At 41.9% G+C, this 25460-nt stretch overlaps 1 protein-coding gene across 1 annotated transcript in view; it reads right to left on the reverse strand.

Moving 5' to 3' along the window:
• LOC117521894 (vasoactive intestinal polypeptide receptor-like) overlaps positions 1-25460 on the reverse strand; it is a 118560-nt gene that overhangs the window by 68625 nt on the left and 24475 nt on the right. The window contains exon 2 of the mRNA XM_034183595.1: positions 22275-22424. Within this exon, the coding sequence (XP_034039486.1) occupies positions 22275-22424 (150 nt within the window). The remainder of the gene's footprint in view (positions 1-22274; positions 22425-25460) is intronic.

Consider the following 25460-nt stretch of genomic DNA (forward strand, 5'->3'; position numbering starts at 1 on the left):
GGGTTTTGTTTTTGGATTATGTTATTTTTCTGGCTGGGTGTGTCTTGCTTGGGTTTTCTGGTCCCCATTTGTCTTGTCTACCTTTCTTCGAGCTTGGTGGGGGCGTTTCACTCTGGTTGGGTCACGCCCTGTTCTAGATCTTTCCACACGTGTTTCCTGTCTACAGCTTATCACTGGGGGTATTTAAGCACCACTGGTTGCACTGGTTTTTCGCCTGATCATTGTGCCCTGTGCTATCGCTTCTACCTCTGTTCCTTGTTCATTCTAAGTCCTGTTTCCACGTTGTGTTTTGACCACCTGCCTGTTATATCGACCACGCCATTACCTGATGTTTTTGATTTGTCTGCTTCTCTTGGACTGCCTTTCCATGTACCAAACCCCGCTGAACCTTTCAGTAAATGCCTCATTGAACCAGAGCTACGTTGTTGAGTCCTGCATTTGTCTCCAACCTTCTTTGTCCGACAGCCTTGATAGTTTGCAAGCTTTTAATTATAACTTCTGCAAGTCAAGAAGTCAGGAAAACTTTTCAACTGCAACAAAATTGGCCCAATGTTGTTAATTTTGGTATGCTAGTACATGATTGCACATAAAAGGCATAAATATTTAGCATTCTGCCAATTTCTCAACATTATGACATCTCTTTGTATTTTTCCAAGGATTCTGACATTGAAACCTATCCTTTTTTAGTTTGTAGGTTTCACAAATTCAAAGCAAATTACTTTTCTTTCACAGCATAAAGGGCATGTTTATAGTCTTTTTGAGGTGATAGTTGTGTTGGTGAGCTCCATCTAATCATTGTTCTCATTGCAATTAAATTAAGTTCCCTTTTGGAAGATCACTTTGCAAGGAGTCATGGAAACTGGCAGGGCAGCAATGAATGGACAACATGCATGGAGACAACTTATTGTAAATTATGTCCTCTACATCTGCCCTATAGACAAGAAAAACACGTAAAGCTTGATGATGATTATGGTACTTGCTACAACAGCATATAAAAGTAAAAAAAGGAATTTAAAAATGGATGTGAACTGCAATAACATTTGTGACATGTAATATATTTTGAGGGTATTCTTCTTTTATCAACATTGAAAAAGTTGATATTTTGATAAAATGAAAAGTTATAAGTGTTTACCTGCAGTCTACACAAGTCTTACATGTCTAAAAACGTGGGGGAAAAGATACAAGTCAAGAGCAGATTACTTTTTTTACTAGATTAAATAGATTATCAAGAATAATTTGCAATATGTAAATGGATCAACATAATTCTTGTGCTTGTTTGTTAATTAATTATTTATAATTAATTAAATTATTAATTGTTATGTTATGGCCAGCACATGTGAGGCTGTGCTGAATCCCACCGACAACGCAGGAAGCCAGTCTGTCTCTGCTGCTGCCCTCAATACAAGTAGGAAGGATAAGGAAATGGAAAGGCAGCTTCATAGTACACATCAATCTGCATGAATTGGCACATCGAATGTAATATATAATATAACGCTGACGCCACGCATGTGCGCAATTTTCATTGATTTCTCGCCAGAATTTTTCCAATTTCCATTCCACTTTTCACCCGTTTGTGCAGCTTAAATATGTTGAACTTTTCAAATGTTTGGATTTTAATGTACAACAAGTGTTATTTTCAAATAGACCAAATTTACTGGAATGAAAGCTTGTTTCTTAAGGGATCCTAGTGTTGATCCGATCAACTATAACCAGTGGTGGGCACAGCTAACAAAAAGATTAGTTTCGATAACCATTAATCCGATAACTGAAAAGTTATCTTTTATGATGCTAAACTGATAAACTGATGAGTGTCATCTGCTGTCCAGGATTACCACAGCGGATCCAGTCCAGATCTGTGCTGGGATTTGGCACAGGGTTACACACGCACGCACGCACGTAGAGCTCCTGATAATTTCAAGCTGTGTCCCAGCCAAAGCCTAAGTACTGATCAGGACATACTCTGCTCCACTTCTGAGAGCTGACAAGATCAACTGCACACAAGTTAGGGTGGCTGTGTGTTCAAATACTTATGTACCTAAATGTAAATATTAAATACTCTGTAAATAAATAAGAGAGATGAAAGCAATAATGTCATCATATATTTTCTCTGGCCCTGCAATAGACTGGCATCCTGTCCAGGGTGTACCTAGCCACACACACTATGTTTGCTGAGATAGGCTCCAGTCCACTCATGACCCTTAATTGGAGTCAGTGGTTAGAGAAAATGGACAGATGGGCATTATCTCTGTCAATGCAATATAGGTACACTACAAATATGAAGTGTTTTACTCAATGCACATAAGTATTGGAAAAGTGTATGCAAATTAGTAATCTAATTATCATATTTGTGCATGTCATCATATTAGTACTAGCCTCATATACAGAACTGTACACATTATAAATATGAATGAATATGAAATCTCTGCCATCAAGCATTCTGAAGCAAACACAGTTAGAAAGATCCTTAACATATCTGGGCCAACAAAACATATTATGGCTGTCAGAAAAATTTATGCAACCTAGCACCGTAATTATCATGTCTGTAGGGTGCATCCAGAAAGTATTCACAGCGCTTAACTTTTTCCACATTTTATGTTACAGCCTTATTCTGAAACTGAATAAATTAATTTCTCCTTCTACTCACAAACATAATGAAAACATGAAAAAGTAATTTTTATCTTTGCAAATTTATTAAAAATAAAAAACTAAGAAATCTCATATCCATAAGTATTCACACACATTGCTCAATACTGTACTTGCTGCACGCTTATCAGTAAGGGTGTATCGGTACATGTATTTGTACTGAACTGTTTCGGTATGGGACGTTCGGTTCGTTACTTTATGTTCACGTGTGAGTTTGCGTTGCGTGTGTTTACATTCAGTGTTGCCAACTTAGCGACTTTCTCGCTAAATCTGGCGGCTTTCCAAACCCTCTTGACAACTTTATTTTCTCGAAAGGGACTAGCGACAAATATAGCTACTTTTCCTGGCTTACTGGAGACTTTTCTCATGTTTGGCAACTGAAAGTGAAAGTCTTTGTTGTCACTGAGCGGCAGCGGGTCTCACTGTCCTCCTCTGCAACCTGCAGCAGCCGTAAAGCACTGAGGGTGGTGACAGTGGGGCGCGGGTGTTGGCACTGGGGAGCCGATGGCTGCTGGGGGATTGGGGGCCGTGGTCTCCATGGGGTGGTGCCCCACCTTGCTTGGGTGGTCTTCTGATCTTGGGCTTCGGTGTCTGGGGTGGGGGGGTGGATTGGGGGCTGGGGGGAGTTTGGAGGGGTCCTGCTAGCTATGCTGGGGGGACTTGGGCGTTGGGGGGGCCTTGTGTGCCTCCTGGCCCCAGGGGTTGGGCCTCGCCTGTTGTCTGGGGGTCGGGCCCCACCCTCGTATGGCTCAGTGGTCCCTGCCGATGCTTTAGATTTGTTTGCGGTGGCTCCTTTGACCCCCGTGTTTGCCGCCGCTCGCTCCCGCCTTCGGGGGCCGGGGCCCTAGTGGTGTGGTTATGGGGCCCCCTATTTGTAGGCTTATGCCGGCGCCCTTCATGCTTCCCTTGGGTATGGGGCTGCTCCCTGTGCCTCCGTGGGGGTGGTGCTGTCGGGGATGTGTTCCGGCGCTGCCGGGCTGCTCCCCTGTTGGTTCGCTGTGCTGCTTCCGCTGCCCTTTTTCTTGTGGTTTCTCCTGGGGCCCTGCACCCTGGACCCATTTCCGTTGTTGCTCGCAGCTGGCCACATGGCTTCTGCTGGAGTGGTCCATGTCATATGGTAAGGTTCTGTACTTTTGTCTTGGCCCAACACACTAGTCACAGTAGTGATCGGATATTTAGCTATGATCTGGGTCTCTGTGTGTGGATGGTTGCATGTTTGTGGCTGTCACCACAATTCGGTTTTGGGTGCTTTCAAGGGGATCAAGACTCTGGTGTCCTAGATTAGGGTATGGATGCTCACTAATTAGACAGCAGACTGTTGCTGTCACTGTTTGTTCATGTGTGGTTGTTTGTCCTGGTATGTTGTATGGTTGGGGCCCCGTCTCCTCGGTGTCTCACTTCACAGTTATTGCCTTCACCACTTGTCTTTCCTTCTTGTCTGTCTTTGCATTGTTTTGGTGGTCGGCCCTTCCTGACAGAAGCTGTCAGTTGGCTTTGAGTAGGATGTTGTAGGCTGATCGGGAAGGGTGGATGGGGGTCACACATGCACACCACGTTCACTCATGCACTACATACCTTCTGTCTTGCAAGAATAAATTGCATATATGTGTATTAATGTTCATAAATGGTTCTGCCAATGCCAATGATGACCAATTTTAATGGCAAAATAAATAAACAAACCAAGAATCAAGTTTGTGGTTCTAAATATTTTAAAGATGATTTACTCACTTTTTACCTCTCCCACAATGTTTTTGTTTTCAAAACATTATTTAAAAAGATATATTAGCAAACATTAAACAGTTAATAGAAAGGGATAGAAAATAAAATAAATTGTACAAAAGTAAAGGGATTCTTTAACATTAATTCTCTTTAAAAAATCCCTTATAGAGTGTGACAGTTTTGGTCATGTTAATTTTTCTGGCAAAAAAATATGAAGGTTGAATAAAATTGTACAGGGCTTCATGGTGGAACCGTTGTGGTGCTATTTTTTTTTTTGATAATATTTCATACATTTGTCATTTATTTGATTTGTCATTTATTTATTTACCAGGCAGCACTTTGTAATTATTTTATTTTCCTGTTTGTATAATTTACAATAAATTGTTGGTTTAAACAACAAGTAAATTTAGGTTTTGCATTTTGTTCCCATACTGTACCGAAAATTAACCGAACTGTGACTTCAAAACCGAGGTACGTACCGAACCATGATTTTTATGTATCGTTACACCTATACGTAGCAGCAATTACAGCCTATGATGCCACAAGCTTGGGCAGTTTTGCCCATTCCTCTTTCCAGCACATCTCAAGCTCCATCAGGTTGGATGGGGAGCATCAGTGCACAGCAAGTTTCAGATCTCTCCAGAGATGTTCAGTCAGATTCAGGTCTGGGCTCTGTCTGGGCCACTCAAGGACATTCAGAGTTGTCCTGAAGCCACTCCTTTGATATCTTGGCTGTGTGGTTAGGGTCATTGTCCTGCTGAAAGATGAACCGTCACCCCAGTCTGAGGTCAAGAGCGCTCTGGAACAGGTTTTCATCCAGGATATGTCTGTACATTGCTGCATTCATCTTTCCCTCAATCCTGACTAGTCTCCCAGTTCCTGCCACTGAAGAACATCCCCACAGCATGATGGTGCCACCACCGTGCTTCACTGTAGGGATGGTGCCTGGCTTCCTCCAAACATGATGTCTGGCATTCATACCAAAGAATTCAATCTTTGTCTCATCAGAGCAGGGAATTTTGTTTCTCATGGTCTGACAGTCCTTCATGTGCCTTTTGGCAAACTCCAGGTGGGCTGCCATGTGCCTTTTATGGAGTGGCTTCTGTCTGGCCACTCTACCATACAGGCCTGATTGGTTTGTGCTGTGACATACACTGTCAACTGTGGGACCTTATATGTAGGCAGGTGTGTGCCTTTCCAAATCATGTCCAATCAACTGAACACAGGTGGACTCCAATTAAGATGTAGAAACATCTCAAGGATGATCAGTGGAAACAGGGTGGACCTGAGCTCAATTTTGAGCTCCATGGCAAAGGCTGTGAATACTTAATGTTTTTTTAAATAAACGTGCAAAAATCTAAAAAAAAAAAAAAGAAAAAGAAAAAAGACAACCTTTTCACATTGTTACTGGGGTATTGTGTGTAGAATTTTGCTGAAAAAATGAATTTAATCCATTCTGGAATAAAGCTGTAACAAAACAAAAGAAGCGCTGTGAATACTTTCCCGATGCACCGTATCCTATTTGTTTCTGTGGCAGTAAAATCTGCATTGCACAGCATTCTCAAGTAATAGTTGTTCAAAACAAAAATCATTCCGTCCTTATTAACCCTTAAATGTATGGGTAGTTAGAAATATGCAACTTATGTAACTCAAAAACTGCCTGCAAAGGCTTGCCTCTACTGGTGGTTGGCTCTCACTGCGGTATTGTATCACTTCCTGTTCCGGAGCACAGCGGTGTTTTGCTGTATCTGTTAGCTGTTTAATCTGCGCAGTTAGATTGATCTAGTTAACTAGATTACGATTTGCTTCACAGTGTAATCTTCACGTGCCTTAACTAAAGCACTCCCTCTGCTGAATCACCTCTAAATTATTTACACATTATTCACTTTGTGTGTCTTTAGGAATCCGCTAGCTTAGCGCAGCTACTAGCTCTTAGCCGGTTTAGCATGGTGGCTTCTCCTGTCTCTCCCGCACTTTTCTGCTCTGGGTGTGAAATGTTTAGTTATTCCTCGGCCTCCTTTAGCAGTAATGGTACTTGTAATAAGTGTAGCTTATTCGTAGCTTTGGAGGCCAGGCTGGGCGAATTGGAGACTCGGCTCCGCACCGTGGAAAATTCTACAGTTAGCCAGGCCCCTGTAGTCGGTGCGGACCAAGGTAGCTTAGCCGCCATTAGTTTCCCTCTGGCAGATCCCGAGCAGCCGGGAAAGCAGGCCGACTGGGCCCCTCCCCAATCGGACCGGGAGTGACATGTTTAGCCGCATGTTCTCCTTGAATTGCTGGCTGTCTGAGTGGTGTCCAAAAAATGAGGTGGGCTTCATAGATAATTGGCAAAGCTTCTGGGGAAAACCTGGTCTTGTTAGGAGAGACGGCATCCATCCCACTTTGGATGGAGCAGCTCTCATTTCTAGAAATCTGGCCAATTTTCTTAAATCCTCCAAACCGTGACTATCCAGGGTTGGGACCAGGAAGCAGAGTTGTAGTCTTACACACCTCTCTGCAGCTTCTCTCCCCCTGCCATCTCCTCATTACCCCATCCCTGTAGAGACGGTGCCTGCTCCCAGACCACCAACAACCAGCAAAAATCTATTTAAGCATAAAAATTCAAAAAGAAAAAATAATATAGCACCTTCAACTGCACCACAGACTAAAACAGTTAAATGTGGTCTATTAAACATTAGGTCTCTCTCTTCTAAGTCCCTGTTGGTAAATGATATAATAATTGATCAACATATTGATTTATTCTGCCTTACAGAAACCTGGTTACAGCAGGATGAATATGTTAGTTTAAATGAGTCAACACCCCCGAGTCACACTAACTGTCAGAATGCTCGTAGCACGGGCCGGGGCGGAGGATTAGCAGCAATCTTCCATTCCAGCTTATTAATTAATCAAAAACCCAGACAGAGCTTTAATTCATTTGAAAGCTTGACTCTTAGTCTTGTCCATCCAAATTGGAAGTCCCAAAAACCAGTTTTATTTGTTATTATCTATCGTCCACCTGGTCGTTACTGTGAGTTTCTCTGTGAATTTTCAGACCTTTTGTCTGACTTAGTGCTTAGCTCAGATAAGATAATTATAGTGGGCGATTTTAACATCCACACAGATGCTGAGAATGACAGCCTCAACACTGCATTTAATCTATTATTAGACTCTATTGGCTTTGCTCAAAATGTAAATGAGTCCACCCACCACTTTAATCATACCTTAGATCTTGTTCTGACTTATGGTATGGAAATAGAAGACTTAACAGTATTCCCTGAAAACTCCCTTCTGTCTGATCATTTCTTAATAACATTTACATTTACTCTGATGGACTACCCAGCAGTGGGGAATAAGTTTCATTACACTAGAAGTCTTTCAGAAAGCGCTGTAACTAGGTTTAAGGATATGATTCCTTCTTTATGTTCTCTAATGCCATATAACAACACAGTGCAGAGTAGCTACCTAAACTCTGTAAGGGAGATAGAGTATCTCGTCAATAGTTTTACATCCTCATTGAAGACAACTTTGGATGCTGTAGCTCCTCTGAAAAAGAGAGCTTTAAATCAGAAGTGCCTGACTCCGTGGTATAACTCACAAACTCGTAGCTTAAAGCAGATAACCCGTAAGTTGGAGAGGAAATGGCGTCTCACTAATTTAGAAGATCTTCACTTAGCCTGGAAAAAGAGTCTGTTGCTCTATAAAAAAGCCCTCCGTAAAGCTAGGACATCTTTCTACTCATCACTAATTGAAGAAAATAAGAACAACCCCAGGTTTCTTTTCAGCACTGTAGCCAGGCTGACAAAGAGTCAGAGCTCTATTGAGCTGAGTATTCCATTAACTTTAACAAGTAATGACTTCATGACTTTCTTTGCTAACAAAATTTTAACTATTAGAGAAAAAATTACTCATAACCATCCCAAAGATGTATCGTTATCTTTGGCTGCTTTCAGTGATGCCGGTATTTGGTTAGACTCTTTCTCTCCGATTGTTCTGTCTGAGTTATTTTCATTAGTTACTTCATCCAAACCATCAACATGTTTATTAGACCCCATCCCTACCAGGCTGCTCAAGGAAGCCCTACCATTATTTAATGCTTCGATCTTAAATATGATCAATCTGTCTTTGTTAGTTGGCTATGTACCACAGGCTTTTAAGGTGGCAGTAATTAAACCATTACTTAAAAAGCCATCACTTGACCCAGCTATCTTAGCTAATTATAGGCCAATCTCCAACCTTCCTTTTCTCTCAAAAATTCTTGAAAGGGTAGTTGTAAAACAGCTAACTGATCATCTGCAGAGGAATGGTCTATTTGAAGAGTTTCAGTCAGGTTTTAGAATTCATCATAGTACAGAAACAGCATTAGTGAAGGTTACAAATGATCTTCTTATGGCCTCAGACAGTGGACTCATCTCTGTGCTTGTTCTGTTAGACCTCAGTGCTGCTTTTGATACTGTTGACCATAAAATTTTATTACAGAGATTAGAGCATGCCATCGGTATTAAAGGCACTGCGCTGCGGTGGTTTGAATCATATTTGTCTAATAGATTACAATTTGTTCATGTAAATGGGGAATCTTCTTCACAGACTAAAGTTAATTATGGAGTTCCACAAGGTTCTGTGCTAGGACCAATTTTATTCACTTTATACATGCTTCCCTTAGGCAGTATTATTAGACGGTATTGTTTAAATTTTCAATGTTACGCAGATGATACCCAGCTTTATCTATCCATGAAGCCAGAGGACACACACCAATTAGCTAAACTGCAGGATTGTCTTACAGACATAAAGACATGGATGACCTCTAATTTCCTGCTTTTAAACCCAGATAAAACTGAAGTTATTGTACTTGGCCCCACAAATCTTAGAAACATGGTGTCTAATCAGATCCTTACTCTGGATGGCATTACCCTGACCTCTAGTAATACTGTGAGAAATCTTGGAGTCATTTTTGATCAGGATATGTCATTCAAAGTGCATATTAAACAAATATGTAGGACTGCTTTTTTGCATTTACGCAATATCTCTAAAATTAGAAAGGTCTTGTCTCAGAGTGATGCTGAAAAACTAATTCATGCATTTATTTCCTCTAGGCTGGACTATTGTAATTCATTATTATCAGGTTGTCCTAAAAGTTCCCTGAAAAGCCTAGTGGATCAGTCTGGATCAGCAATTTCAGTTAAATATATCATATAGCAGACAAACACAGTGAAATTTGAGAAGTGAAATGAAGTTTATAGGATTTACAGAAAGTGTACAATAATTCTTTAAAGAAAATTAGGCAGGAGCATAAATTTGGGCACACCAACAGAAAAAAAATACATCAAAATTTAGTAGATCCCCCTTTTGCAGAAATAACAGCCTCTAAATGCTTCCTATAGCTTCCAGTGAGAGTCTGGATTCTGGTTGAAGGTATTTTGGACCATTCTTCTTGACAAAACATCTCAGGTTTGTTGGTTTCCAAGCAAGTACAACCCGCTTAAAATCACACCACAGATTTTCAGTAATATTCAGGTCTGGGGACTGAGATGGCCATTCTTGAACACTGTACGTGTTCCTCTGCATGAATGCCTTAGTAGATTTTGAGCAGTGTTTAGGGTCATTGTCTTGTTGAAAGATCCAGGCCCGGCGCAACTTCAACTTTCTCACTGATTAATGAACATTGTTCTCAGGAATCTTCTGATATTGACTAGAATCCATGTGAACCTCAACTTTAGCAAGATTCCCCGTACCTGCACTGGCCACACAGCCCCATAGCATGATGGAACCACCTCCAAATTTTACTGTAGGTAGCAAGTGTTTTTCTTGGAATGCTGTGTTCTTTTTCAGCCATGCATACCGCCCCTTGTTCTGTCCAAATAACTCAATTTTAGTTTCACCAGTCCACAGCACCTCATTCCAAAATGAAGCTGGCTTGTCCAAATGTGCTTTAGCATACCTCAAGTGACTGTTTGTGGCATTTATGGAGAAAAGGCTTCCTCTGCATTGCAGTATCTCCTTGTGCAAAGTGTGCTGTATATTTGAACGATGCACAGAGACACTATCTGCAGCAAGATCATGCTGTAGGTCTTTGGAGCAGGTCTGTGGGTATCCTTTGCTTCAGCTTATCTGCAATTTATCTTGGCCTGCCACTTCGGGCCTTAACTAGATCTGTGCCTGAAGTCTTCCATCTCCTCTCTGTGTTCCTTCACCTAAATCATGATGTTGAACAATCTTTGTTTTCAGGTCATTTGAGAGTTGTTTAGAGTCTCTCATGTTGCCGCTCATTAGAAGAGATGCAAAGAGGGGAACATTTGCAAATGGCCATCTTAAATGCCCTTTTTCATGACTGGATTCACCTGTGTAAGGAGGTCAAGGGTCAATGAGCTTACCAAACCAATTTTGTGTTCCAATAATTAGTGCTAAATGTATTCAAATCAATAAAATGACTAGGGTGCCCAAATTTATGCACCTGCCCAATTTTGTTTAAATAATTATTGCACACTTTCTGTAAATCCTACAAACTTCATTTCGCTTCTCAAATATCACTGTGTTTGTCTGCTATATGACATATTTAACGGAAATTGCTGATCCAAACAACCAGTGATTTATAAAGGAAAATCATGTAAATCATCAGAGGTGCCAAAACTTTTACATGCAACTGTATATATGATTAATTATTATAAATCTGCTCACAGACTCACTGGATCAGTCCGTAGCCTTGTGTGAAGCGGCTGGGATGAGGATCAACACCTCAAAATCTGAGTTCATGGTTCTCAGCAGGAAACCGATGGATTGTCTACTACAGGTAGGGAATACGGTCTTGCCCCAAGTGAAGGAGTTCAAGTACCTCCAGGTCTTGTTCACGAGTGAGGGGACAATGGAGCATGAGATTGGCCGGAGAATTGGTGCAGCAGGTGCGGTGTTGCATTTGCTCTCCCGTACTGTTGTGATGAAAAGGGAGCTGAGCCAAAAGGCGAAGCTCTCGATCTACTGGTCAATCTTTGTTCCTACTCTCACCTATGCTCATGAGGGTTAAAAAACTAGATCGCGGGTACAAGCGGCTGAAATGGGCTTCCTTAGGAGGGTAGCTGGTGTCTCCCTTAGAGATAGGGTGAGAAGTTCAGTCATCTGTGGGGAGCTCGGAGTAGAGCCGCTGCTCCTTCGCATTGAAAAGAGCCAGCTGAGGTGGTTTGGGCATATGGTAAGGATGCGTCCTGGGTGCCTCCCTAGGGAGGTTTTCCAGGCACGTCCATTTGGGAGGAGACCCTGGCAAAGACCCAGGACTAGGTGGAGAGATTATATCTCCACATTGGCCTGGGAACGCCTCGGAATCCCCCAGTCAGAGGTGGTCAATGTGGCCCGGGAAAAGGAAGTCTGGGGTCCCCTGCTACAGCTGCTGCCCCCACGACCCGATCTCGGATAAAGCGGTTGAAGATGCGATGAGATATAATTATACATTTATTGTTATTTACATTACTTATTAAGATCCTATTGTCTTACGTACAATTTGCACATGTTCAATAATGCCCCTCTATCAATCAATCAATAAATCATACACAATATTTACGTTTTAATGGCGTCTGCAGGAGGGTGTGCATGTGTGCATACATGAGCTTTAGACAAGAATGGAAGATAGCTTTGAGTTAGCTGAAGTTAGTGTGCACGCTGACAAAATGGCAAAATGTCTTTTAAATCACTCCAGAGGTGTTATCAGGTTACACAAATAGCATTTTCAGTTTTCGAAGTGTTTATTTCTCACTAGCTTTTACATAATATATGACAAAGAGGTTATAGTTACACAAAAATGAAACTTTGTTTTCAACTGGCTATACAAGTCACTGACATCACTGTGCCGCTCTACTCTGACTGGCTGTCACCCCCGCTAAAAAAAAAAAAAAAAAGGAACAGACAAACACAATGTGACTTTTTAACTTCTTAATATACCTCTTAAAATAGATCAAGGTTAGCCATGTTTGAATGTGTCCAAGAATGTTACGTGTGAATTTGAAGACTCTGGAAGTAATAGTACTGGACTTATGCTGAGCACAGACGGACAGATGGACAGACAGAGGGACAGACAGACAGACGCAAAGTCTTCGCAATACCAGATGCCCATATTTGATGGCCTCGGGTAATGATTGTTCCTGAACTCATCAGAACCAAATGAAGTAGACACTAGAATAGAGACTGTCACCACCCAGATTCGACAGGCTTCATAAAAAACAGACATGCCACAGATAATGTCCGCAGACTTTTTAATCTTATCAATATATCACAACAAACCCACCAGAAAAATATTATCATAGCACTAGATGCAGAGAAGGCTTTTGATAAGGTAAGCCGGTTCTTTTGATTCAGTACTTTACACAATTTTGGGTTTGGAGAGTCATTTAGCCACTGGATTAAAACACTGTGCACTCACTCAGGGTCACCATTATCACAAACAGAATCACTTCACCAGGTTTCACACTATACCAGGTGACCAGACAGGGATGCCCACATCTACCTTGCATTTATGCCATTTTCATTGATCCCCTCGAAGCAACAATATGTCAGAACAGTAAATTCCAAGGAATTCAGGTTACACACACACACACACACACACACACACACACACACACACACACACACACACACACACACACACACACACACACACACACACACACACACACACACACACACACACACACACACACACACACACAAAACACAAAATCATGTTGTATGATGATGACTTACTTCTCTATTTATGGAACCCATATCCATCATTCCAGGAAACTTTCAATCACACACTTCCACCACTTATTTGAGAATCATCAATTCATGTCAGAAATATGGGTTTGGGAGAGACTAATGTCTTCAATATAAACAAATGAAATTAACAATCAAAATAGAAAAAAATAATCTAAAGAAGAACTTATTACAACCATCTCAGCTAATTTATAAACTTATGAAAATCAACAGCACACACACATAAAAAGTCTCAGCTACTTACACTTACTTCCAACTTAAACAGTACAATAACACTTCCAACAACCAATTGGCAAAAATGACCTCGCCCCCTCCCTCAACCTCGACTTTTGAGAACAAATCTGTAAAATCACCTTCTCCATCAATCAATTTCAATCAATTTTATTTATATAGCGCCAAATCACAACAAACAGTTGCCCCAAGGCGCCTTATATTGTAAGGCAAGGCCATACAATAATTATGGAAAAACCCCAACGGTCAAAACGACCCCCTGTGAGCAAGCACTTGGCAACAGTGGGAAGGAAAAACTCCCTTTTAACAGGAAGAAACCTCCAGCAGAACCAGGCTCAGGGAGGGGCAGTCTTCTGCTGGGACTGGTTGGGGCTGAGGGAGAGAACCAGGAAAAAGACATGCTGTGGAGGGGAGCAGAGATCAATCACTAATGATTAAATGCAGAGTGGTGCATACAGAGCAAAAAGAGAAAGAAACACTCAGTGCATCATGGGAACCCCCCAGCAGTCTAAGTCTATAGCAGCATAACTAAGGGATGGTTCAGGGTCACCTGATCCAGCCCTAACTATAAGCTTTAGCAAAAAGGAACGTTTTAAGCCTAATCTTAAAAGTAGAGAGGGTGTCTGTCTCCCTGATCTGAATTGGGAGCTGGTTCCACAGGAGAGGAGCCTGAAAGCTGAAGGCTCTGCCTCCCATTCTACTCTTACAAACCCTAGGAACTACAAGTAAGCCTGCAGTCTGAGAGCGAAGCGCTCTATTGGGGTGATATGGTACTATGAGGTCCCTAAGATAAGATGGGACCTGATTATTCAAAACCTTATAAGTAAGAAGAAGAATTTTAAATTCTATTCTAGAATTAACAGGAAGCCAATGAAGAGAGGCCAATATGGGTGAGATATGCTCTCTCCTTCTACTCAGTGTTAGCACTCTAGCTGCAGCATTTTGAATTAACTGAAGGCTTTTCAGGGAACTTTTAGGACAACCTGATAATAATGAATTACAATAGTTCATGACCGGTAACACCAACTAGCAGTTTATACGATATAAAGTCATACACAGATCTCACATCACTCAAAGCAAAATGTTTAAAATGGGACTGGCCAACACAGATATCTGTTCACAATGCACTTTAGGTAGCACAGATATTTATCTTAACGCAATCTGGTTCTGTCATCCAGTTCACGCCTTATGGGTTACAGTCACTGCTACACTCTGTACCACCCTGAGCTGCAGGATCCCAGCATCTGCAACCACTCTGTCTCCTTGGCAATAACTTCAAAGCTCACATCACATCCAAATTAAAAAATCCATTGCTAATCTCTAGCTGTTGCTAAGAAAGTAGTCCTCCAGAACTAGAAGTCAAGGAATTCTTGTCACATCACTCACTGGACCAACCTAATTTCAGAGTACAATTTAATGGGAAAAATAACTCTCACAAAAAGACCCATATGTCAGCCTTTGAAGATAACTGGAATCCATTTAAATCCCACCCAAGCATAGCCTTTAACTGCGTATGTCAACAAACTCATTCCCCTTTGCTCCCCTTTTCAACCCCCCCATCCCCACAAGTCAAGTTGATCACTAACTCTTCTGTTCTCTGCTGATCATTCTCTCTCCACTCATACACATTAGTTCACACAAACCCATATAAATACACACAGATACCCAGCATATTTGACAAATATTAACATTCACAAACAAAACCACTCTCAATCAATGCTAAGCCCCCGCCACACGATTTTAACAACATAACTTTACTTTGTGCCTGGTCCTGTTTTTCAAACTGTCCTGTCTTACTATACATATATTGGTGTTTTTAAGGTTAGGCCTTACTTGTGTGAAGTGCCTTGGGGCAACTTTGTTGTGATTTGGAGCTATATAAATGAAAAAAGATTGAAATTGAACTATATCACCTTGTATTGTCTCTTGTCTGGCTCTTACTGTGTTATTTGCCTCACATTTTGTATATTTTTGTTATATATGAGCACCCCCTTCCATGTACATCTATATTCTCGCTAAAATGGAATTGGTGCTGGATCCACTAAATTTCATGTCAAGGAAATATTTTGAGATTGTAATACAGTAATACCCCTGTCACAGTAGAACACAAACTGCACTTATGTCGTTCGAATGTCAATTCGTACGGCATTCGTGTAATTCGTGCGGCATTCGAACTGCACTCGAACGCTTTGCACAGCATTTCTACAGCAGTCAGCACATTCGTATATCACTCCTGCTGGAAAACATACGAATAGTGGTGGTGTCAGGTGTACTGCTGTAGGAATGGACAGTCGAACATCATTCGTGCAAGTCGACCTGCAGTTGTACTGCGTTCGACCTGCAGCACAAATTGCATGAATGCCGTATGAAGTGACATTCGAACTACATTTGTGCAAGTCATGCTGCAGTCCAGCTGCATTCGAATTCCCCGCAGAGCATGCGTGTGGCACTTAGGGAAATATGCCAAACTGGAAGGCCAGCATGAATGTAGTGAGCATGCGCACTACTGTCGTGCTGCAGTCGAACTGGGGAATATTCATATGGTGGTTGTACTGCTGTGTGAGTGCTAGCTCGAATGGCATTCGAACTGGTATACGAATTGGCATCCGAAATGGCAACCCACTAGCATTCAGAGCGGACTGATTGCATTGGCATGTCCCGATCATGCCCCAGATAAGCCAGACACCCCCCCACTCTGTTCGGTGCACAAAGGAAATATTGTAGTGTGCAAAGTCTGTGGCACAATCATCTTGTGCACTAGACGTGAACATTGCGCAATCACACCAAATAAATTCAGATTAATCTACTGACACATGAGGTGGATTATCGATTGCTGTGTGATTACATGCTCAATCTGGATTTATACTGTGATCACAGGCACAGCGGGTTTGTGCATTTACGTGACGCATTGACGCACACTGCGGCCATGTGGATGGGGTCTAACAGCCATGATAATTCAGATGAACCCTCTGACACAAGGTGGACTATCAATGGATGTGTGATTACATGCCAATCTGGATGTTATACCATGATCACAGGCACTGCGTCAGCGAGTCAGTGCATCTCAGAGCCGGCTGACCGGACTTTCATTGTGACGCTGAACATCACGTGCTGTGTTTGACTGACAGAACAAGTTTAAAAGACAAGAAAATAAAGGATGACAGGTGGTATCTGCGCCCCCACTCAAGAAGAGGAGAGTTTGGAGGGTGAAAAGAGGGCCATCTGCACTCTGGACTCCAAATGTGCACACGCTGATGCACACTCTGACACACACACATGCACACGGATTGGAGTGGAGGGCATGATTGGTGTTAACTCAAACTTAAAGGCAAAACTTCAGTACTGAAAGAAACTGGCCGACATGGCTGTTTCGTTTTATTCATTTATCTCGAAATTGTCATGGAGAAATGCTGCGTAAAAGCAACGTCATGTTTTGGAGTTGAGAGCACAAAGTGTGTCGCATTTGGTTGCTTTGCAGTGGTTGGTGGTGGTGATGATGCTTGCAAAGTTGCTTTATTTTATTTTTCCTTAAATCTGGCACAACTGCGTTGCTATGAATGACTGTTCTCCACCTTTCCCTGTTGGTCAGTCGGATATCTGTGCCAAATGTCACCAGCAGTTGTACCAGCTCCAGGTTCCTGTTAATGATGGACTGGTGGAGCATCGTCTGTCCTTCTGGGCTGAAGGAGTTGATGGAGAATTTGCAGTTTGTCATGTTCTGCAGCAACAACTGCACCTTCTTGGTGTTGCCTTTCCTCACTGCTTCTTGGAAAACCCTCTGCGGCTCGGAACATGTTGACACGTCCACCTGGCTCATGATTTCGACTCGGCTGGAAGGTGGTGGACAAAGTGATCCTGCCTGCACCCTAAACCTGAAAGTAATCATCTTCCTCTGTCGAGTGTGTCTGCTCAATGCCACAAGTGGGTTAAGAGCAGTTTACAATATCTTTAATATGATGCAAGTGCAACAGCCAGCAGTATGACACGGCAGGACTTCAAAAGAGCAGAGCTCGGTTTGTCACGCCCCCCGTGAACAACTGATTTCTAGAAAGGAAGAGAGTGTGCAGGCAGAGAGAGAGAGAGAGGGGGGGAAAAGAAGAAGGTGCACATGCAAGTGGGGTGGGGAGGAAGAAGTCCAACCAAGGAACTGTCATGTATTCATTTCATGGGTAGGATGTCACTGACACCCAGCAGTGTGACATGCAGGTCTTCAAAAGAATGGCTTGAGGCTCCCCCCACCTGTTTGACCTTTGGTGCTGGCATTGTGGGGTTTCATGCTATGCTGTTTTTATTCCTTGTCTTTTTAATTTTATTCTGTTTTTATTTTTTTTGTGGGGGGGAGGCTTATGTCTGCATTCGACCTGCACTCTGGGTAGTCCACCTGGATTTGGGTGCTGCTGCACACCTAATTGTGTGAGTCATTTGTGCTGGCTTCATACCATATTCTAGGTATTCGTACATGGCTTTACGAACATCTGTCCTGTACGAATGCAGCTTGAATCCTGTTTGTTTTTCCAATTTGTGTGATTCATACAGCATTCATGCTTTTTTTAGTGTGACGGAGCCCTAAAACTTGCATATAATGGATTCAGGTGGACCAGGGAATTTTGTCCCTTATAATCAAAATCCGCTATATGTACAGTCAGGAGGCACTGAACGACCTAGGGGGAATCCCCAGCTCCAATTAGGCTTATGTATTTCCTTGATTAAATGCATGACCTTGAAATGGACCTGCCTCATTTAATGGCCGGTTCAAAACTTTGTCTGAAAAAATAAACGCCTGCCTTAAGTAAGCGCCAGTGATTATGTGCATTAAAAAGGCTTACATTTGGTTGAGTCATTCTTTTTTCCAAGTCCGCTGCAGAGTGGTACCTTGCAATCCTAGAGCCTGATTTATGCTCCTACAACTCCATGGCCATGCAATGATGTCAATGTGTGTGTGACCCTTCGAAAGTTCTCCGTTGTGTTGGTGAGTGTCATAATGCAGTTTACCTCAGGAACAGTGACTTTTTCTGGATCAATTTGTCCCTCCACTTCTTTTCCCTCCATGAATTACAGGTCATTTGAGAATTTGTTGTAGCTTTTAGACTCCGTGTTGCAAAGTTGGTCATATTTGCGGACTTTTCTGCCAAACGTTCCTCTTTTTGACCAAAAAAGTGCAAAAAAGTGACCATTCACAGCACTTGCGGTCTCTGTCATTTAGCAAGTGCGTGTCAGGGAGTGGGGAGGGTACACAGCCAGTAATGCCGGTAACGCATTAACCTAATCTGACCGTTTTTTCAGTAACGAGTAATCTAACGCGTTAATCTTTCAAATTAGTAATCAAATTAAAGTTACTTATCCAAGTCACTGTGCGCTACTAATTTTTGCATTGTGGGTCTATTGCAGCATTAAAATCATGCTCAGAAGGGGGAGTGCTGAGCACCTCACACCGGTGTCAGGAGCATGGCATTCAGTTAAACTGTCCACTTTGACCACTTTCAGCGAACTGTGAGCTTTTCCTCCACTGTGCACAGAGTTGAAAAAGAGTTTTCTCTCAAAGCGCTCAGAGCTATGGCTTTACAAAGACATTTGTAATATTACTTAAAACTTTGTGCCGCTCTGTGTCTCCTCGCTAAAAACAGTTGATCTGCAACGCATTATCAGCAAATACTAACTTGTTTTTGTTCCATCCAAATGCACCTAATGTCTCATTACAACATGGCGTAAAAAAAGATGATAAACCTTTCTTACCTGTCAATCTGGTCATGTTTTCAGCATAAATAAACGTTATTCTTTCTTCTGATGAGACAGCAAGTCAGGGGCGAATCCACACAGGAAGGGGGCAATTTGGGACTCGGCTCCCCACAACAGCCCTAGATTAAAGGTCCACTTTTGAAGACATTTTTCATACTATTACTACTTATAATAATAATAATTTCAACAACTAAAATGTTTAGAAAGAATTTAAATGTTAGAAAAATGTTAGAAAGAATTTAATAGTTACATTTAGAAACAATGTTGGTTAGAAATGGTATGTTTTACTGTTACAGTGCTGTCAACAGTTAGATATGTCAAGTAAGATGTTTTTATTTCATTTTTTAAAAAATAAGTATTTATGTTCATTGAAGTCAAGAAAGGGAGACTATAAAGTGAGTATTGACAAAGCGAGTTTTCATTTTCATGTTGAGGTGGCAGGGGGGTTGTTGTCGGCAGCTGCTGAAAGTAACTAATAAATTAGCTAGTAATCTAACTTAGTTACTTTTAAAATTGCGTAATCATTAAAGTAACTAAGTTACTTTTTAAAGGCGTAATAAGTAATCAGTAAATGGATTACTTTTTCAAAGTAACTGTGGCAACACTATTCGCAGCCACACAGAGGGCTCTGATCTAAAGTGGTCTGGTTTGTCATGGCCAGGGATATGTGTGAAATGTAACACCATATTACAGTGCAGGCAGCAAGGAGTATTTTGTTAATAAGCGCCGACCTTAATTTAGGCGCCTGGCCTGAGCATGGTCTGAAAAAATTAATGCTGGGCTTTGAATCAATGAAATGAAATACAGTACCCATTTTCCTCAAATCGTCAAGTGTCAGTGCTGAACTTCATTTTGTACGTCTGTTACGACTGGGCACGTCCAGACTGCTCTACTATGTTAGGGGTTTTTACACCCTGCTCAGCGTGCCGCTCTCGGAGAGACATCTCTGCTATTTTGGCATTGTGAGATAGCTCGCCGGACTATTTTCGCCTGAGCCACCACTGAATTTGCCGACATGAGACGATGCTGCTGGATGAGTGTGACTATTGTCTTATTATCATTTAGGCATAAAAACACGTGAGATACACAAGTTCTTGTGCCAAATATACTCCTTATGTTTTTGTTACACATGAAAACGCACTGTCTGTTGTGAAAGTGGCGTGACACGGACCCACAACAGGGGGGCGTTAATGAACGGACAATGGATAAGCCAAAAAGTAACAATTTAATGTTGTGAATCGCACAACAACGTACAGACAATAACAATATGGTGGACTGTCAATCATACACCAGGTGACGTGTGGGCAGGCTCGACGATAGAAGACGCCTGGAGAGAGAAGAGCCGGATTCCCACACAGCTTCCAACACCAACGGAGCTGAAGGACACCGGAGCCGCCAAGCCCTGCGCCCCAGGTGGCCACTGTCTTCAGCAGTCAGACCCGGTACTGCTGGCAGAGAACAGAGACAGTCCAGATGAGTGTGAGTTCACACACTCAGTGGTCCACGATCTGTACACAGTTAGGAGGGAGAACCTCCACCTCCAAATTACACACTCGTGCAGCTCCTGATTAACCACTTATCTGTTGGAGTGTGAGGCGCAGTCGTCGCAGTCACACCAAACGCCAAAATCCCAGATAAGGGAACAACCACAGGACAACGGCTGCAAATGAGATTAGATTGTTACACAACGTGTCAGTCAGCAGAGAGATTACCTGAATGGTAGTTGATTTCTCGGCAAGGAGGTGGAGTTGCAGTCCGGTCTTTGTAGTGGTGGTGATGGGTGACAGCTTGTGTTGATTGATGACAGCTGTCACCTCCAGCAAAGCCGACGCCCTCTCGTGCTTGAAGCCCGCACTTCAAGCAGGGCGCCATCTTGTGGTGGTGGGCCAGCAGTACCTCCTCTTCAGCGGCCCACACAACACTGTCATCACAAATACAGCATTGTTTGGGACCTACGTTTTGCGCAGGAATTCATCAAGCACATCGGCCGCAGGCGCGAAATAAACACAGACGATACAAAAACTGTATAGTAGTTCAAGCATCCACTTTTAGACTGGAATAAGCTAAGCTAGTGGCACACGTGAGAGTATGGGGTTTTTAATGGACATGCGTTGCGGACTGTTTTGTCCAATGTGAGCAACAATCCGTTACACAAAAACCGGTATATGTATACAGTGTTTATGACATGGAAAACCACACAAAAACATTGGGAGTTTTTCTTTTGTCCAGTGAGTGCGAGTATCTAGTTTATACAATGACAGTTTAGGCAAGGTTTACTGTATTTTGAAGTTAGTTTCAAATAAGTTAATTAAAAAAAATAAATACTGAAGGCTGGGTGACATATCAATGCAAAAGTTCCGTATGTCATAAAAGAAATCATTTATAGATGATATTTTACTTTGTAGTCTATAACTAATGCCACAGTTAACAAGCCATGTTATACTGAGCACCATTGTTGAGCCCAACTGGAGCTAGCAAGTAGCAAGCTACTGAGCATAATTTGTTTTTACATGTTATCCTGTTCATCAAACACTGATGAAGCTGATGTCTAAGACCAACATTTGAGGTACAAAGCACAATATTTACTTCCTCTAGCTGGAATAATGGAGAATGCCACATTTTGTTGGATCATCTGCAGTTAATAAATTTCTTGCTGCCATTCAAAGGATGCATGATGCTAAGAAGTTGATATACATTATTTTTTTTTTAAAAACTGAGCAGAGATTGTATGTCAGTGACTTTGGGGGAGGTGGTCTAGTGGTTAAGGCGTTGGGCTTGGGAGCAGAAGATCCTCGGTTCAAATACCAGCCTGACTGGAACATCACTAAGGGCCCTTGGGCAAGGTCTTTAATCCCCTATTGTTCCCGGTGTGTAGTGAGCGCCTTGTATGGCAGCACCCTCACATCGGTTTGAATGTGAGGCATTATTTGTAAAGCGCTTTGAGCGTCTGATGCAGATGGAAAAGCGCTATATAAATGCAGTCCATTACTGAGCTTTTTAACGTGCAAATGTAGTATGTTCATGTTTACTAATGCCAGTGTACCTAGTAAGCAACAAGATGCCCCAATCATGAAGGAATAAGCAGAATATTAATTAATAAATAAACAATCCCTGACCGCAGAACCTTCAGTGGTGATGCAGGAAATATTGTTAAACTTGTGGCTGTGGCAAGTTTTTTTTAATACATACAGGAACCTTCAACGGCAGAAATGTATACATTGTTAACTCACAGAGCCCGATGAGCAGTTGTCTACCTCTCCGACCTCATAAAGGACCACATCTTTGATGAACACGGCAATGGCCTTCAGAATAAACGAGACAAACAGATGCATATGGATGTAATTCCTTGTGCAGTGGAGCTTCCTGCAACACACAAAAAGAAACACAATAGCACAGATTAAGATGCAGGGATGTCACAATCAGAGACATTTTAATAAAACTCCTTCCATGATAGTTATCCAGTGCCCTTGGAGTTAGTGCCTAAAATGACAATGTGAATGAACTTTTGATTAAGCACTTTAGTTCTTTTGTCACTCTGTGAGGGGTGACAAAAGACCAATCACAATAAATTCTTCTACTTCTCTTCCACACTATTTGCAATAATATGAACCTGTTTGTTTGAAAATAGATAATTGGAAACATTTTGATTTCCTCAAGCTTTAACAATGACAAGACTGTCCTTGACCTCTTGTGTAATCATCAAACTTATAAGAATGAAATGATGAGGGAAAGAGACAAGCACCATTCTCTGCAACTGTGTCAAGGTTGATATCAACTGAAATCGCTTTCATCATGTGTTTATGTCGGCTGTGTTTGCTCCCAATGCTGGAAGAGTTTCAGCTGTGGTGCCGCACAGACACAATCAATTCATTTCCCTCTGGGACACATTAATGTTTCATTCAACCTCATCTCACACCCACAAGACCTTGTTAACATTCTTTCATAGATTTTGATGCCGTTCTGCTATAACTGTAGATTCTTGATCTGCATCAGCAAACATGGACACTTTCATCAAATTTAGAACATTTTTCTTATCAAATGATATTGTGGTCTAAGTTGTTGACCATGTTTGGCAACAAAAGACTGGGAAAGTTGATGAATACTCAAAAAAACACCTAATTGGAAACAGGTGAGTGTCATGATTGGGTATAAAAGGAGCATCCCCAAAAGGCTCAGCCGTTCACAAGCAAAGATAGGGCGAGTATCATCACTTTGTGAACAACTGTGTGAAAAAAATAGTCCAACAGTTTAAGAGCAATGTTTCTTAATGTTCAATTGCAAAGAATTTAGGGATTCCATCATCTACAGTCCATAATATAATCAGAAGATTCAGAGAATCTGGAGAACTTTCTACATGTAAGCAGCAAGGCCAAAAACCAACATTGAATGCCCGTGACCTTCAATCCCTCAGACAGCACTGCATTAAAAACCAACATCATTGTGTAAAGGATCTTACCGCGTGGACTCAGGAACACTTCAGAAAACCATTGTCAGTTAACACAGTTCATCATTACATCTACAAGTGGAAGTTAAAACTCTACCATGCAAAGTGCAGCCATACATCAACAACATCCAGAAATGCCGCCACCTTCTCTGGGTCAAGCTCATTTGAAGTGAACAGACGCAAAGTGGAAAAGTGTGCTGTGGTCTGATGAGTCCACATTTCAAATTGTTTTTGAAAATCATGGATGTCGTGTCCTCCGGACAAAAGAGGAAAAAGACCATCCAGGTTGTTACCAGCGCAAAGTTCAAAAGCCAGTATCTGGTATGGGGGTGTGTTAGTACCCATGGCATGGGCAACTTACACATCTGTGATGGCACCATCAATGCTGAAAGGTACATCCAGGTTTTGGAGCAACACATGATGCCATCCAAGCAACGTCTTTTTCAGGGACGTCCCTGCTTATTTCAGCAAGACAATGCCAAGCCACATTCTGCATGTCTTACAACAGCATGCATTTATAGTAAAAGAGTGCGGGTACTAGACTTGCCTGCCTGCAGTCCAGACCTGTCACCCATTGAAAATGTGTGGCGCATTATGAAGCGCAAAATACAACAACAGAGACCCCAGACTATTGAACAACTGAAGTCGTACATCAAGCAAGAATGGGAAAGAATTCCACCTATAAAGCCTCAACAATTAGTGTCCTCAGTTCCCAAACGCTTATTGAGTGTTGTTAGAAGGAAAGGTGATGTAAAACAGTGGTAAACATACCACTGTCCCAGCTTTTTTGAAACGTGTTGCAGGCATCCATTTCAAAATGAGCAAATATTTGCACAAAAACAATAAAGTTTATCAGTTTGAACATTAAATATCTTGTCTTTGTGGTATACTCAATTGAATATAGGTTGAAGAGGATTTGCAAATTATTGTATTCTGTTTTTATTTACATTTTACACAACGTCCCAACTTCATTGGGATTGGGGTTGTAACAAATACATCCGTGTGTCCAGGCAGTCTGCAAAAACAGCATGGTGGAGACTAGACATGGACCGGTTTCATGGTTATACCGCGGTATGAAAAAGCCACTGTATCAAAACCACTAAAATTTTCCACTTATACCATCCCTAGGGTATGAGCGGTTTATGAGAATTCTTGACAGGCAGATTGGAGGCAGCAGCTGCCGCCCTTCCCCTGGCGCGCACCTCTGTCTCTGTTCACAAACAGGACAATTAACATTAGCTAGCTGTGCATCATGGCTCAAGGAGGTGAAGCCTGCACTGAACTTTTACCTCTGTCTAAAAGGACCAAGTTGGCTTTTTTGTTTCATTTTCTGTGGATAGCCCTTCAAGCCAAAAACGGTGGCAACAAAGCACCATAGGTATGGCCTGTGTCGGATGCAGAGCAATTCAAGATACCTGCAAAGGATTACATGGAAGGAATAAACTTTATCCCATCTTTGAAACCACTGAGAAGTACAAGTGGTGGACTCGAGTCGTGCTTGTGGTCGACCAAATTTCTCCCACAACATGTCAAGAAGGACAAATACATCTATTTCAAGCACTTTGTTGGTGAAGCATCCGGAGTTCCGGGCCTTCCAGCCAAGTTTCTCCCTAAGCAAGTAAGTCATGTTTCCCATGGGGTAGATGCTACATGTCTAAAAGAGTGACTATTATTTTGGTATTTCTCTAAAGTTATCAGTGGTATAGTGCTCGTAGCGGTAGACATCGCGTCAATAGTGTGTCTGAATCACACGCACTTCATGTGCAAATGGCATAATGTTGCTAAAGCCGTTTTAAAGCTATACATAATACCATGAAACCGCGGAATTTTTACCCACGGTATTATACCGTCAAATTCTCATACCAGCCCATGCCTAGTGGAGACAGTCCACCGCCATCATGTTCACAGCAGCAGTAAACCAGCATCCTGTGAGACAAAGTGTGTCACCACACTTTAGATTCCAAATTAAGAG

This window comes from Thalassophryne amazonica, chromosome 1 (genome assembly GCF_902500255.1).
Source record: "Thalassophryne amazonica chromosome 1, fThaAma1.1, whole genome shotgun sequence".
Lineage (NCBI taxonomy): Eukaryota > Metazoa > Chordata > Actinopteri > Batrachoidiformes > Batrachoididae > Thalassophryne > Thalassophryne amazonica.